General features: G+C 47.0%; 1 protein-coding gene across 3 annotated transcripts in view; it reads right to left on the reverse strand.

The window, feature by feature from the left end:
• VWA3A (von Willebrand factor A domain containing 3A) overlaps positions 1-16352 on the reverse strand; it is a 772281-nt gene that overhangs the window by 753699 nt on the left and 2230 nt on the right. For all 3 annotated transcript variants that reach the window (XM_063934415.1, XM_063934414.1, XM_063934416.1), the window contains exon 2: positions 16131-16205. In XM_063934415.1, coding sequence (XP_063790485.1) covers positions 16131-16195 — 65 coding nt within the window. In that variant the 5' untranslated portion in view covers positions 16196-16205. The remainder of the gene's footprint in view (positions 1-16130; positions 16206-16352) is intronic.

A 16352-nucleotide genomic window follows, 5' to 3' on the forward strand; every position in this document is an offset into this window, starting at 1 on the left:
TTGGCCCACAACCACACCTGCTTGCAGAAAGAGGAGAAAGCGTCCTACTTGAAACTCCACAGTAGGAAACTTCTTGGATTCACACCTTCCTAGGCTGTATCAGGGTAGGAATAACTTTGTTCGAAATGCCCTTCCGAGCTAAGATCTGGCGTTCAACCTCCATGCCGTCAAACGTAGTCGTGGTATGTCTTGATAAGCGAACGGCCACTATTGCAGAAGGTCCTCGCAAAGAGGAAGATGCCTCGGATCTTCCAGCAGTAACTCGAGAAGATCCGCGTACCAAGCACTTCTTGGCCAGTCCGGAGCAATGAGGATTGCCTGGACTCTTGTACTTTTTATTAGCTTGAGAATCCATGGGATGAGTGGAAGTGGAGGGAACACATACACTGACTGGGACACCCATGGAGTTACCAGGGCGTCTACCGCCACTGCTTGTCGGTCTTGTGACCTGGAACAGTATCTCCGAAGCTTCTCGTTGAGGCAAGAGGCCATCATTTATTTTATTAGCAGTTTCTTATATAACGCATCATATTCCGTTGCGCTTTACAATTAGAACAACGTCTAATCTGAGGTACACCCCATCAGCTTGTTACCTCTGCGAATACCTCCGGGTGGAGGCCCCATTCTCCTGGATGGAGATTGTGTCTGCTGAGGAAGTCTGCTTCCTAGTTGTTCACTCCCGGAATGAAGACTGCTGACAGCGCCCGCGCATGCTTCTCTGCCCAGAGGAGGATTATTGTCACCTCTGACATTGCAGCCCTGCTCTTCATTCCGCCCTGCCTGTTTATGTAGGACACCGCTGTGACGTTGTCCGACTGAACCTGAACGGCTTGATCTCGCAGATGTGCCGCTTGTAGAAGGTCGTTGTACATGGCCTTCAGATCCAGAATGTTTATTGGAAGGAGAGATACCTGAACTGACCACTTTCCTTGGAAGTTTTCCCCCTGAGCGACTGCTTCCCAATCCCTGAGACTTGCATCTGTGGTTAGATGAATCCAATTCTGAATCCCGAACCTGTGGCCCTCGAGTAGGTGAGAAGTTAGCAGCCACCAGAGGAGGGAAATTCTGGCTGTCGGCAACAGGCGTATCCGCTGGTGCATGTGAAGATGAGATCCTGACCATAAGACCAGGAGATCCAGTGGGAAAGACCGTGCAAGGAATCTTCCATACTGTCGAGCCTCTTAGTAGGCAACCATCTTCCCCAGAAGGCGAATGCACTGATGAACCGATACCCGGGCTGGCATCAGGACATCCCAGATCATTGATTGGATCACCAACGCTTTCTTCACCGGTAGAAACACCCTCTGCACTTCCGTGTTGATAATCATCCCCAGGAAGGAACGCCTCCTTATCGGCTTCAAATGCGAAATTGGAAGCTTCAGGATCCACCCGAGATCCCGGGACAGTTGATTTGAGAGAGCAACACTCCATAACAACATCTCCCTGGAGGATGTTAAGGTCACCCAGATATGGAGTTATGTCCACTCCTGGTTTGTGGAGCCGGAGTATAAAGGCTGCCATGGTCCTGATGAACACCCCCGATGTTGCGTAGAAGCCAAGCTCAGTGTTTGAAACTGGAAGTGACATAGTTGTAGTGCAAACCTAGATAGGCCTAGAGAGACGGCCAGATTGGAATGTGAAGTACGCACCCCTAATATCCCGGGATACCAGGAATTCCTCAACATCTCGAGCAGAGGTCACCACTCCCAGACTCCATCCTGAATTGAACACCCACCAGTAGGGAATCAATGACCCCAGGTTTGAATAGTAACCCCTGTTACGTAAATGAGGTGGAATTGGAATAATGACTTTAGTTTGACAAATGATATGATAGCTTCCAGCAGTAGTGCACTTTCTGCCTGAGAAGCTAGTAAGCCTGATTTGAATAATCTGTGAGGCAGGAATACTAAAAATTCTAGTCTGCACCCCTGGGCAATCCAACTGTTTCCAGGGGTCTAGGCAGTATATCGCCCAGATGTGTTACTGAATCTCTTTAGTCAGTGAGGTCCACCGACAAACCGAAGGGTTTGAAAAAGGCCGAATTTTAAATCCGTCCCTGGGAACCTGACGGCATAGGTTTTCTGGATTTCCCCAACGTCCTCTAAAGGAAGTGGAGGAATATGTGAAATCATGCTCGAAGGAATTGCAGTGTAGGTGTAGGGTATAATTTCCTGGTCTGTGCAGCTTCGGAATGAAGACATACCGACTTACCCGCAGTTGACATGGATAATCACGTATCCTGTGCGTCCCAACAGGGTCTTTACCTGTGAAGGGCGGACCTGTCATTCCTTACTCAGATTCTGTATCCGCAGTCCATTGGTGTAGCCACCGTCCCCTGCGTGTCGAAACTGCCAGAGCAGTGGTCCCTTCGTTATGCAGGTCAACATCCTTCACGGCATCTCGCCGTGAAGCCTGTAGAATCCTGTATGTGACACAGAAACAAGTACAAGTCACTTCTACACATAGACTCTAAATGATCAAGTAAGGAGCCTGACCACGTTACAATAGCCCCAGAGATGTACGCAAAAGTGGGTCTACGAGTCACACCTGCAGCAGTGTACAGTATTAGAGATTAGTCTCAATAGGTGATCAGCCTTTATGGAAGTTGTACCAGGGACAGGTAAGACAACCATGTTTGACAATTTAGACACTCTATAGGGATGTGGATAATAACTGTGGGTGTGCTCAGGTTTTCCCAAATAAGGGGTTCAACGCCCTACACAGTGGGAAGGCATTCATTATATACATATAATAACATTCCTCATCCCTAATAGCCTCAAACATATGTTGGACCCCTCATATATATGCATTATATGGGCACGTGTACGCTTTCTAGGGTACGGAGAGGGGTTGAGAGGCACAGCAGTGGGATTTGAAACCCCACTTTTCTCAAAACTGCGGCTTCTACCTAGTATGGGATATATTGGAAGTGATATTTTCTTAAAGTACACCTTATGGAGGGCACCCCAGGTGAATCTGCCACCGAAGCCTGAGATGTGTACAGTTTTGAGCATGGTATAGACTCCCCAGAAGAATATATACATTCTGCAGTACAGGGCAAAGTCCCTTAAACATGGTAAAGTGGATTACACATACACAGGAAAATGTCAACACAGTCCCCCCCCCCCCCCCCCAGAATATCTTCAGAGAGTCACAGAGCACAAGAAGCCAGCCACAGCGCGCCCTTATAGGCTTTTGTAAAGATAAAAACCCCGCTGCCTAGCGTAACCTTAACAGGGTAGCTAGTACATAATATCACTCCCCCCTTTTATAACACCTTTTACCCCAGTGTAGTTATGTGGAGGACAGCGTTCCCTGTCAGCGTGTGTCTGCAGGGAGAAAATGGCGCTGGTTAGTGCTGATCCACTCTGAGGAGAAGATCCGCCCCCTGTAATGGCGCATCTTCCCGCACTTAGAGATTATACTGGCCTGAGGTAATTTTTGCAGCAAACAGTGTTTTAGACCTTGAAAGCTATGTTTGACCAGTGTAGGGTATCGCGCTGGCCCAGGACGCCCCTCACAGTGCCGTTCACAGTGTGCCGCTGAGCCTTCCAGAGCGCAGCCTGTCAGAGCTGCGCTCCCACCCTTGTGCCGCCATTTCCGCCGGGGACCCGCTTCCCGGGACTCCGGTGTCAGATTCACCACTCTTCTTTCTTCTGGCTCTGTTAGGGGGTGGCGGCATGCTGCGGGAGTGAGCGGTCGCCTCGGGCGGCTAACGATCATCACCCTCAGGAGCTCAGTGTCCTGTCAGCGGAGATAGGGGCCATTCACCTCAAGGGTTGGATCCTACTCCCCCCCTAAGTCCCACGAAGCAGGGAGGCTAGTGCCAGCAGCCTGCCTGTAAAATAACAAACTCTAAAAAACAATAAAACAAATAAAATTCCTGGGAGCTCCCCTAGCTGTGACCGGCTCCTCCGGGCACATTTTCTAAACTGAGTCTGGTAGGAGGAGCATAGAGGGAGGAGCCAGCCCATACTGTTAAACCCTAAAAGTGCCAGTGGCTCCCAAAGGACCCGTCTATACCCCACGGTACTAAATCAAACCCCAGCATCCTCTAGGACATAAAAGAAAGGGGCTATAACCATAGCAGCTAATAATGTGTTTTTATTGGCTAAAATGTACTGACAATAATCCGATTGGTTACTATGTATTATTATCAGTCACATGAACCAGTTATCATAAATGTCCGGTGGGTGGAAGTGATGTCCCCAGCACGCACAGAACACAGAAATATACTGAAGATGAAGATAAATAAATCTACATGACTTCCCAGAACTAAAATCATATACCTGGAGGGGAACATGCATTGCCTACATTCCCCCAAACTTTTTTTATAGGACCCAAGGGTGGGGAAGAACATTGGATTTTCGATGATTTTCCTTTCTATTGTAGTGGTTTCACTATTTGATATCAGTGTGGAAGCGATGGCCATCTGATGTTAAAATACAGCTGAATTCAGCTGTTCAACATTGTGAACTGCTGCTGGTTGTTTGCACATGTGCGAATCATTGGAATGTTTTCTTCATCAAATTCTTGTGATAGCTAGTTACCATCGTATCAAAAGTTTTGATGGTGGCCTTCCAATGTCCATCCCTACCCAAGGTGAGCCAGAACATGCACAGTGAAACACATTTGGCACGTGCTATTGCTGGTCTCCTGCCAATGGGGGTCATTCCGAGTTGTTCGCTCGCTAGCTGCTTTTAGCAGCAGTGCAAATGCTAAGCCGCCGCCCTAAGGGAGTGTATCTTAGCTTAGCAGAAGTGCGAACGAAAGGATCGCAGCATTGCTACAAAAAAAGATTGTGCAGTTTCAGAGTAGCTCGAGACTTACTCCTAGCTAACGATCACTTCAGACTGTTTAGTTCCTGTTTTGACGTCACAAGCACGCCCTGCGTTCAGCCAACCACGCCTCCGTTTCCCCCGCTACGCCTGCGTTTTTCCGCACACTCCCTGAAAACGGTCAGTTGACACCCAGAAACACACACTTCCTGTCAATCACTCTGCGGCGAGCAGTGCGAGTGAAAAGCGTCGCTAGACCTTGTGTGAAACTACGTCAGCATTTGTGAAAGTACGACGTGCGTGCGCATTGCGCACCATACGCATGCGTAGAAATGCCGATTTTTTTGCCTGATCGCTGCGCTGCGAACAACGGCAGCTAGCGATCAACTCGGAATGACCCCCCATATACGATCACCCATGATAAAGGGTGGAGGGAGTTGGTGGAGTTGGCCCCCCTCATCGTTGAGCCCTATACGCCATGTAGTTGCAGTAATTATATAAACAGATCATCTGACTTGACATTATTGACTTTGCAATTCAGCAAACAAGCAGCTATTTGTTCCCAATTACAATAAACTCAAAACAGATGTTTTAATATGATCATAATCTATAACCAGAAGTCATGTTTAATACTTAAGAGAACTGATCAAATAAACTGACTTTAAAAGGTTCCCCACTTAGCTGTGCTTGGATCTGTTTGCATTAAAGCATTGGCTGCTGGAGCATTACCCTCGGCCAAAGTGCTTTAAAACTGCTTGTAAAATGCAATTACTTTGTGGAGAATTAATCGCTATGAGAACTGTTCCTGCCACTTCACAGCTCAGAGGCCCTAAGTCCAATACATTGGAAACGCTCTAAGTAGTATTTTCAATATGCTGACTGTAATGCTTAAATGAGAAGCTATGACTAGGCAAGAGCGGATGTCACAGCCATCCAAGGTTCTTTAAGACAAGTGCACTTCACATTGGTCTTAAACTGCTATGGCAGGGCTAATGCTCAGATACATGTATCCTTACACTAGGCTGTTAGTGCCTATTGCACTCAGGTCCATGATGTTCTTGGTGGACATTTATGAATCCTGATAAGGAAGTGTTAAGTGAAGCAACCAATCAGATTAGGCCAATTTCCTTTACCATTTAGAACAGAGGTTCTCAAACTCGGTCCTCGGGGGCACACACAGTGCATGTTTTGCAGGTAACCCAGCAGGTGCACAGGTGTATTAATTACTCACTGCCACATTTTAAAAGGTCCACAGGTGGAGCTAATTATTTCACTTGCGATTCTGTGAGGAGACCTGCAAAACATGCACTGTGTGTGCCCCCGAGGACCGAGTTTGAGAACCTCTGATTTAGAATATGTTAGCAAATGTCTGATTGCTCATTATGAGCCTAATTCAAGGTTGACTGCAAAACAACATTTTCCTCTAATGGCCAAAACCATGTGCACTGCATTTGGGGCAGATATAACATGTACAGAGAAAGTTAGATTTAGGTGGGTTATATTCATACTTTCCTACCTGACCCTCTCCATGAGGGAGAAAATGCTCTGTTCCTGGACTTTCCTGGTAATGTATGATTGCCAACACCTGTGCTGAAACACCTTTCTTATCAATTAACTAGCTCACCACAGGTGATGGCAATCATACATTATCAGGAAAGTCCAGGAACAGAGCATTTTCTCCCTCATGGAGAGGGTCAGGTAGGCAAGTATGGTTATATTGTTTATGTGCAGGGTAAATACTGGCTGCTTTATTTTTACACTGCAATTTAGATTTCAGTTTGAACACACCCCACCCAAATCTAACTCTCTCTGCACATGTTATATGTTTGAAATCAACCTTGAATTAGGGGCCTAATTCTGAGTTGATCGCAGTAGCAAATTTGTTAGCAGTTGGGCAAAACCATGGGGGTAATTCCAAGTTAATCGCAGCAGGATTTTTGATAGCAATTGGGCAAAACCATGTGCACTGCAGGGGAGGCAGATATAACATGTGCAGAAAGCGTTAGATTTTGGTGGGTTATTTTGTTTCTGTGCAAGGTAAATACCGGCTGCTTTATTTTTACACTGCAATTTAGATTGCAGATTGAACTCACCACACCCAAATCTAACTCTCTCTGCACATGTTATATCTGCCTCCCCTGCAGTGCACATGGTTTTGCCCAATTGCTATCAAAAATCCTGCTGCGATCAACTTGGAATTACCCCCCATGCGCACTACAGGAGGGGCAGATATAACGTGCAGAGAGAGTTAGATTTGGGTGGGGTGTGTTCAAACTGAAATCTAAATTGCCGTGTAAAAATAAAGCAGCCAGTATTTACCCTGCACAGAAACAAAATAATCCACCCAAATCTAACTCTCTCTGCAAATGTTATATCTGCCCCCCCCCCCCCCCCTACAGTGCACATGGTTTTGCCTAATTGCTAACAAACTTGCTGCTGCGATCAACTCAGAATTACCCCCTAGGCCCTATATACAAATGCATTTTCTACCACGTTGCCTGTACAATAATCTTCACAATTGTGAATCCTTCTGAACCCAGCATATGCACGGTCAGTCAAACACTTTTGAATTATTGTGTCTGGCTTCATTTAAGTCACTGGATCATGAAACAAGGATTGCATGTGCTCTTTTGAAACTCAGAGTAAAGGGCCCTACAGACATGCCGATCCGCCGCCGAGCTGCCCGACGGCGGATACGGCCGACGGGCGACCCGGCGGCAGGGGGGGCAGTGACGGGGGGAGTGAAGTTTCTTCACTCCCCCCGTCACGCGGCTCCATTGAAGTGCAGGCAAATATAGACGAGATCGTCCATATTGGCCTGCATGTACAGCCGACGGGGCACCAGCGATGAACGAGCGTGGGGCCGCGCATCGTTCATCGCTGGAGCCTCCACACTGAAAGATATGAACAAGATCGTTCATATCTTTCAAACAAATCGGCATGTGTGTAGGGCCTATAAGACTACAATTAAATGAATAAGGAAACTTCAAAATACAAAAATGATTCAAATGCACCCATATTTCACTGCATTTCTAAACGCTTTTTAACTACTTTTTAAAATTTTCAAATGGCTAATTGTTCATGTATGATCTGAGTATTAACATAAAATGTTATCATAGTAATGTGTGTTTATACTAAAGATGGCCACGGACTTCTGTGTTTTTATACTGGTAGTAATTTATCATCGTGTTTTGGTTTTGGCAAAACAACCCTCAAGTGTTTTGGTTCTGATTTGGTTTTTGGTTTGGTTAAAATTCCATTAAAAAAGCGATAATCATAAATAAAAGTCGATTAAAAAACAGATAAAATAATGTAATTTTAGCAATCCAAAAAACGAAATTCAGATTTAAAATCCGAATTGTGAACCACAGGAATATCCGAACTGGGTCTTGATTTGGATTGCATCGCCTTAAGATTTTGGTTTTGTTCAGAGCCACAAAATTTGGGTGAATTTGGATTCTGGAGAACTGAACTGCACATCTCTATTGCACACACATCTAAAAGAATCTTTCTAGCAAGGAAAAATAGGATTTTACTACCTACCGGTAAATCCTTTTCTCTTAGTCCATAGAGGATGCTGGGGACGCTTCAAGAACCATGGGGTATAGACGGGATCCGCAGGAGACATGGGCACTTTAAGACTTTGAAAGGGGTGTGAACTGGTTCCTCCCTCTATGCCCCTCCTCCAGACTCCAGTTATAGGAACTGTGCCCAGGGAGACGGACATTTCGAGGAAAGGATTTATTGTTAACTAAGGTGAGATACATACCAGCTCACACCTCAAGCACGCCGTACAACATGGCATTTAACAGAAACCCAGTCAACGGCATGAACAATGTCAGCAACAGGCTGACTACAACATAACACACATTGTGTGTAAACATAACTAATAACTGCAGATAGAGTCCGCACTGGGACGGGCGCCCAGCATCCTCTACGGACTAAGAGAAAAGGATTTACCGGTAGGTATTAAAATCCTATTTTCATATACGTCCTAGAGGATGCTGGGGACGCTTCAAGAACCATGGGGTTTATACCAAAGCTCTAGAATAGGCGGGAGAGTGCGGATGACTCTGCAGCACCGATTGACCAAACATGAGGTCCTCATCAGCCAAGGTATCAAACTTGTAAAATTTTGCAAAAGTGTTTGAACTTGACCAAGTAGCTGCTCGGCAGAGTTGTAATGCCGAGACTACTCGGGCAGCCGCCCAGGATGAGCCCACTTTCCTGGTTGAGTGGGCCTTCACTGATTTCGGTAACGGCAATCCAGCCGTAGAATGAGCATGCTGAATCATATTGCAGATCCAGTGCGCAATAGTCTGCTTTGAAGCAGGCGTTCCAATCTTGTTGGCAGCATACAGGACAAACAGAGCTTCCATATTCCTAAGTTGAGCCGTTCTGGTGATATAAATCTTCAAGGCCCTGACAACATCGAGAGATTTTGACTCCTCGAAGGCGTCAGTAGCCACTGGTACCACAATAGGCTGGTTCATGTGGAACGATGAAACCACCTTCGGCAGAAATTGTTGACGAGTCCTCAACTCCGCTCTGTCTTCATGGAAGATTAAATAAGGACTCTTGTGAGACAAAGCCGCTAACTCAGACACCCGCCTTGCGGATGCTAAGGCCAATAGCATGACCACTTTCCAAGTGAGAAATTTCAACTCAACCTTCTGTAAAGGTTCAAACCAATGTGATTGAAGAAAATGCAACACCACGTTAAGATCCCATGGTGCCACTGGGGGCACAAATGGAGGTTGGATGTGCAAAACTCCTTTCACGAAAGTCTGAACTTCTGGAAAGGAGGCCAATTGTTTCTGAAAGAAAACCGATAAGGCCGAAATTTGTACTTTAATCGAGCCTAACTTTAGACCCGCATCCACACCTGCTTGCAGGAAATGGAGAAAACGCCCTAGCTGAAATTCTTCCGTAGGAGCCTTCTTGGATTCACACCAAGAGACATATTTCCTCCAAATACGGTGATAATGTTTAGCCGTTACTCCTTTTCTAGCCTGAAGAAGTGTGGGAATAACTTCACTGAGAATACCCTTTCGGGCTAGGATCCAGCGTTCAACCGCCAAGCCGTCAAACGTAGCCGCGGTAAGTCATGGTACACGCACGGCCCCTGCTGTAACAGATCCTCTCGTAGAGGAAGAGGCCAGGGATCTCTTATGAGTAATTCCTGAAGATCTGGATACCAAGCCCTCCTTGGCCAGTCCGGAGCAATGAGGATCACCTGAACCTTTGCTCTTCTTATGATCTTTAACACCTTTGGAATGAGTGGCAGCGGAGGAAACACGTACACCGACTGAAACACCCATGGTGTTACCAGCGAGTCCTCCGCTATTGCTTGAGGGTCCCTCGACCTGGAACAATATCTCTGAAGCTTCTTGTTGAGGCGAGACGCCATCATGTCTATTTGAGGAATTCCCCAAAGACTTGTCACTTCTGTGAAAACCTCTTGATGAAGACCCCACTCTCCTGGATGGAGTTCGTGTCTGCTGAGGAAGTCTGCTTCCCAGTTGTCCACTCCTGGAATAAAGATCGCTGACAGAGCGCTTGTATGTCTTTCCACCAAGCGGAGAATTTTTGTAGCCTCTGCCATTGCCGCCCTGCTCTTTGTTCCACCCTGGCGGTTTATGTGCGCTACTGCTGTTATATTGTCCAATTGTATTAGGACGGGCCTGTTGCGAAGAAGACATTCCGCCTGAAGGAGGCCGTTGTAAATGGCCCTTAACTCCAGAACGTTTATCTGTAGACAAACTTCCTGGCTTGACCATTTTTCCTGGAAGTTTTCCCCCCCTGTGTGACTGCTCCCCAGCCTCGGAGACTCGCATCCGTGGTTACTAGGATCCAGTCCTGGATCGCGAACCTGCGTCCCTCTAGGAGGTGAGAGCTGTGCAGCCACCACAGGAGTGATATTCTGGTCTTGGAGGATAGGATTATTTTCCGGTGTATGTGCAGATGAGATCCGGACCACTTGTCCAACAGGTCCCACTGAAACACCCTGGCGTGGAATCTGCCAAACTGAATAGCCTCGTAGGCCGCCACCATCTTCCCCAGCAGCCGAGTGCATTGATGAATTGATACTCTCGCTGGTCTCAGAATTTGTTTGACCAAACTCTGAATTTCCAGAGCCTTCTCTTCTGGAAGAAAAATTCTCTGTAATTCCGTGTCCAGAATCATTCCCCAAAACAGCAGCCGCTTTGTCGGATTCAACTGTGACTTCCGCAGGTTTAGGAGCCAACCATGTTGTTGCAGAACCGTCAGGGAGAGCGCAATGTCCTGCTCCAGCTTGTTTTTGGACCTCGCCTTTATCAGGAGATCGTCCAGGTAAGGAATAATTGTGACTCCTTGCTTGCGAAGGAGAACCATCATTTCCGCCATTACCTTGGTGAAAATCCCCGGAGCCGTGGATAGACCAAACGGCAGCGTCTGAAATTGGTAATGACAATCCTGAGTAGCAAACTACAGGTAAGCCTGATGCGGAGGATATATGGGGATGTGTAAGTAGGCATCCTTTATGTCGACCGACACCATGAAATCCCCTTCCTCGAGACTGGAGATCACTGCTCGGAGAGATTCCATCTTGAATTTGAATTTTCTTAGGTAAAGATTGAGGGATTTTAGGTTCAGAATTGGTCTGACCGAGCCGTCCGGCTTCGGGACCACAAACAGGCTTGAATAAAAGCCTTCTCCCTGTTGTGCCGGGGGAACCCTGACAATAACTTACTTAACCTCGCATACTACCTCCCTGTTCGGAAGAGAAGCTGGTAAGGCTGATTTGAAAAAACGTTGAGGGGGCACGTCTTGAAACTCCAGTTTGTACCCCTGAGACACTATTTCTAGAATCCACGGGTCTAGGGCTGAACGAGCCCAGAAATGACTGAAAAGTTTGAGACGTGCCCCCACCGGTGCGGACTCCCGCAGAGGAGCCCCAGCGTCATGCGGTGGATTTGGCGGAAGCCGGGGAGGACTTCTGCTCCTGAGAACCTGCCACGGCCGGAGATCTTTTACCTTTTCCACTTCCTCTATTAGCAAGGAAGGAATAACCTTGGCCTTTTTTGTATTTAATTGGCCGAAAGGACTGCATCTGCAAGTGGTGAGCTTTCTTTTGTTGTGGAGGAACATTAGGCAAAAAAGACGACTTACCCGCGGTAGCCTTAGACACCAACTCAGCGAGACCTTCACTAAACAATACACCACCTTTATACGGTAGAGACTCCATAGCTTTTTTAGAGTCAGCATCAGCATTCCATTGATGAATCCACAATGCTCTCCTAGCTGAGACTGACATGGCATTTGCCCTTGATCCCAAGAGGCCAATATCTCTCGCCGCTTCCTTTAAGTAGGCTGCAGCGTCCCTGATATAACCTAGCATTAAAAGAATGGCCTCCCTATCCAGGGTATCTATATCAGATGACAAGTTATCTGCCCACTTTTCTATAGCACTACTCACCCACGCAGATGCAATAGCTGGTCTGAGTAGTGTACCTGTGGTCATAGGTGTGCGCAGGGCGATCGCCGAGCAGGCTGATTACTGTCCCCTCTGCGCTGCACCCTGTCAGGACTGCATTACTGACCGGACGCCTGGGTTAATCAAGGGTGCCACTGCCACCGGCTTTCAAACTCCCGGCTCCAACTCCATGTACAAAAACTGCGTGATGTGACGTGATTACATCATGCTGCTCGCACGCCCACCCGTCACACACGCCACACGCCCACCTCTCTCCTTCTATTCTATGCCAACACCAGCCACTGATGAGGAGCAGCATGCAGCCAGCGTTCAATACTGGCAGGTGGTCGATAGCAGCATTGACACGTCACTCGTTTTTCCAGCAGCAGCAGTACTAGTCTGCGACTGTCAGTGTCAGTGAGTGACTGACTTGTAAGTAAGCTGCTGCAGCTTGCAGGGGAAAGAGAGGGGGAGCCAGACCAGGCTGAGGAGGAGCAGTGTAATTGCAGTGAGTGCCATCAGGGGTGTTTGTTTGGGACACACCACAACATATGACAATATATCTGCTTTATTAGGATTGTTACAAGGGTGGATATTTTATATTGCGTTGACCGTCAATAGATGGTGCTAGACACGCCCCTCCAATGGTGCACCCCCTAATAAAATGTGCTGCGCACGCCTATGCCTGTGGTGACGTAAATGGATCTTAGCGTATTTTCCTGTCTACGATCTGCAGGATCCTTAAGGGCTGCCATGTCAGGAAACGGTAAAGCCACCTTTTTAGACAACCGTGACAGCGCCTTGTCTACAATGGGAGGTGACTCCCACTTTTCTCTAACCCCAGAGGGGAACGGATATGCCATTTGAATCCTTTTGGGAATCAGAAACTTTCTGTCAGGATTTTCCCACATCTTTTCAAAAAGGCATTCAGTTCATGAGAGGGAGTAAACGTTACCTCAGGTTTCTTTCCCTTAAACATACAGACCCTAGTATCAGGAACCACAGGGTCGTCGTGATATGCAACACGTCTTTTATTGCCACAATCATGTACTGAATGCTTTTTGCCAATTTTGGGTCTAATCTGGTATCACTATAGTCGACACTGGAGTCAGTGTCCGTGTCGGTATCTGTGTCTGCTAACTGTGCAAACAAACGTTTATGTGACCCCGAGGGGGTCTGTACCTGTGATAACACATCCTCCACCGATTTCTTCCATACCTGGTTCTGAGATTCAGATTTATCTAGTCTCTTATTAATAAGAACCACATTAGCATTCAAAGCATTCAACACATTTACCCAGTCAGGAGTTGGCGGTGCCGACAGGGTCACTCCCACAGTCGTCTCTGCCCCCAACACAGTCTCCTCCTGGGAAGAGCACTCCGCCTCAGACATGCCGACACGCGTGTACCGACACCCACAGACACACTGGGCCAAAAGGGGGACAGACCCACAGTAAAGCCTGTCAGAGAAACACAGAGGGAGTTTGGCAGCTCACAACCCAGCGCCTGTCCCGGTTCTGAAACTTTATATATATTGCCTCAGACCCTGCAGCGCTTTACAATCATTTATTTTTGCACATAATTTGCTGTGCCCCCCCCCCCCCCGTTTTGCACCCTGTTACTTGTGATAGCAGTGGTGAGGAAGGACCAGCGTCTCTGCAGCTCCTGGAGAGAAAATGGCGCTGATGTGAGCTGTGAGGGCTAAGCCCCGCCCCCTGCATGGTGCGCTTCAGCCCGCTCTTTTACAAACAAATAATGCCGGCGGGGGTATAAATTTAGTGCCAAGGCACTTCAATATCACTCTGCCAGCCTTTAAAGAGGCGTTTTAATGCTGCCCAGGGCGCCCCCCCCCCCCCCCCGCGCCCTGCACCCTACTGTGCCGCTGTGTATGGGAGCATGGCGCGCAGCGCGATCGCTGTGCGGTACCTCAGAAAGCCGTCACTGAAGTCTTCTATCTTCTTCTACTCACCTGTCTTCTGACTTCTGGCTCTGCAAGGGGGGTGACGGCGGGCTCTGGGAGTGAACCCCTAGGCGTACCTAGTGTTCCAAACCCTCAGGAGCTAATGTTGTCCTGTAGCCAAGAAGCAGAGCCTTTAACTCCCTAGAACTAGGTCTGCCTTCTCTCCCCTAAGTCCCACGATGCAGGGAGACCGTTGCCAGCAGCCTCCCTGAAAATAGAAAACCTAACATAAAGTCTTTTCCAAGAAACTCAGTAGAGCTCCTCAGTTGTGCATCCAGTCTGCCTGGGCAAAAATTCTAAACTGGAGTCTATAGGAGGGGCATAGAGGGAGGAGCCAGTTCACACCCCTTTCAAAGTCTTAAAGTGCCCATGTCTCCTGCGGATCCTGTCTATACCCAATGGTTCTTGAAGCGTCCCCAGCATCCTCTAGGACATATGAGGAAGGTTCTTTAAGACTATACTTTCAGTATATCTAATTAGCATCTATTGTATAAGTACTTCAGAGTGAAGACTATGCAGAACATAATAACTTTTACTGCACATTGGGAGTGATTCAGATGTGGACGGAATGAGCATTGCTGCTACTTACTTGGAAGCAGCAGCGATGCACTGATATGATAATGCAGCAGGAGGCATCTGGTATAAGTAGATATATTAGTCCGTGTGTGCCCGCAATAGGGAATATCTTGTTTTTTCTAGTTTTCTACAGTTATGCCATTCCCAGGAGCACCTCCCAAGATTTATTGGGTATATACCTATTACATTGAATGAAGGGGAAAGGACAAATATATAATATTTAAGAAATCCAAAGAATCAGATTATAGGATGTCAGTGCGACCATAAAAATATATTAGTCCGTGTGTGCCCGCAATAGGGAATATCTTTTTTCTTCTAGTTTTCATAAGTAGATTCTCGCCTGCATGCATGTGTGATCCTCTGCTGCATCTGAGGATGCAACATCGCATTACATGCGACACCATCGGCCGCTTGAGTGACCCAAGAGCTATGTAAACCAGCCGATGTAGCTCCATTGCTAAGGCCAGGAAATTGGAAGTGGGAAGACAGAGATCCTGGCCTTGGCACTTCCACTATATGGAGGTGACACGCTTTGTGAAAGCAGAGGCCATTGCTGCACCGTCCCCACCCCGAAACGGCGGCTGTCAATCAACTGACATCTGCAGCCTTACTGGCCATGCGCAGTACGGGTCCAATGTATGCGTAATGTACTGAACAACGGTTGCTTGATTCCCCACTGTGTTACCAGACCTGAATCAGGACCATTACTCGTATTTACAACTATGCCCCCAAGAGCGGATAACTTAACATAACATCACATTTATATAACGCCATATCATCAATATCCTAATTTCCAGCAACTTCTGCCACATAGATAAAGTTGCAATTCAGCATTTGAATTAATGATCCCTATGAACAATTCAGTTTCCAATGCAAGGAATTTACAAAGAGCCTGATTCAGAGATGTGCTCAAACCGATGGTTTACATACATTTCGATGTTTACTAAACTGTGCATGCGTAGCACCCGTTCTGCATATGCACAGATCGAGACCTGCGTTGTCTGGCCCCATTTACCGGAAGTGGTGAAGCCAGTGTCTGCAAATTCCAACGCCGATTTACTGACTTTGGGTAAGGCGCTATGACAGCCATTCTGAGTAGCCTTAGGCTCACTCGGCTGGGCGATGCCACGATGAACGGTCACAATAGTGATCCAATGCTGTGTCTTCGGACCTAACACTCAGATCTGCGATGCTGACAGTGGGCGGCTATGTCCTCCCACGACTCCTGCTGCATTCGCTTATTTCGGACTGTTGCTTCGCCCCAAACAGCATTTATCTCTTAATCAGGCCCACAGGTACAGCCTGGTGGACACAAACCATCCACAGTGAAACCAGATGTTTGCTTGTGACACAATACTTACTAGGATGTTTTGAAGAACTGCTCATTTTCCAAAATGTCAGCCATGTTTTCTGTGTGGAAATCCATTTGATAATTTCTGCAATATATAGATTATAGATTTTGAATGGAGTGCATAACTTTATGCAAATAGCTTGAATAAATGATCTAATTAAAAAAAAATTTACACTAAAATAAATTCTTAAAAACAATAATATATTTGAATAATCACTGCGGCTAAAAGTAT

Source organism: Pseudophryne corroboree, chromosome 7 (genome assembly GCF_028390025.1).
Source record: "Pseudophryne corroboree isolate aPseCor3 chromosome 7, aPseCor3.hap2, whole genome shotgun sequence".
Classification (NCBI taxonomy): Eukaryota; Metazoa; Chordata; class Amphibia; order Anura; family Myobatrachidae; genus Pseudophryne; species Pseudophryne corroboree.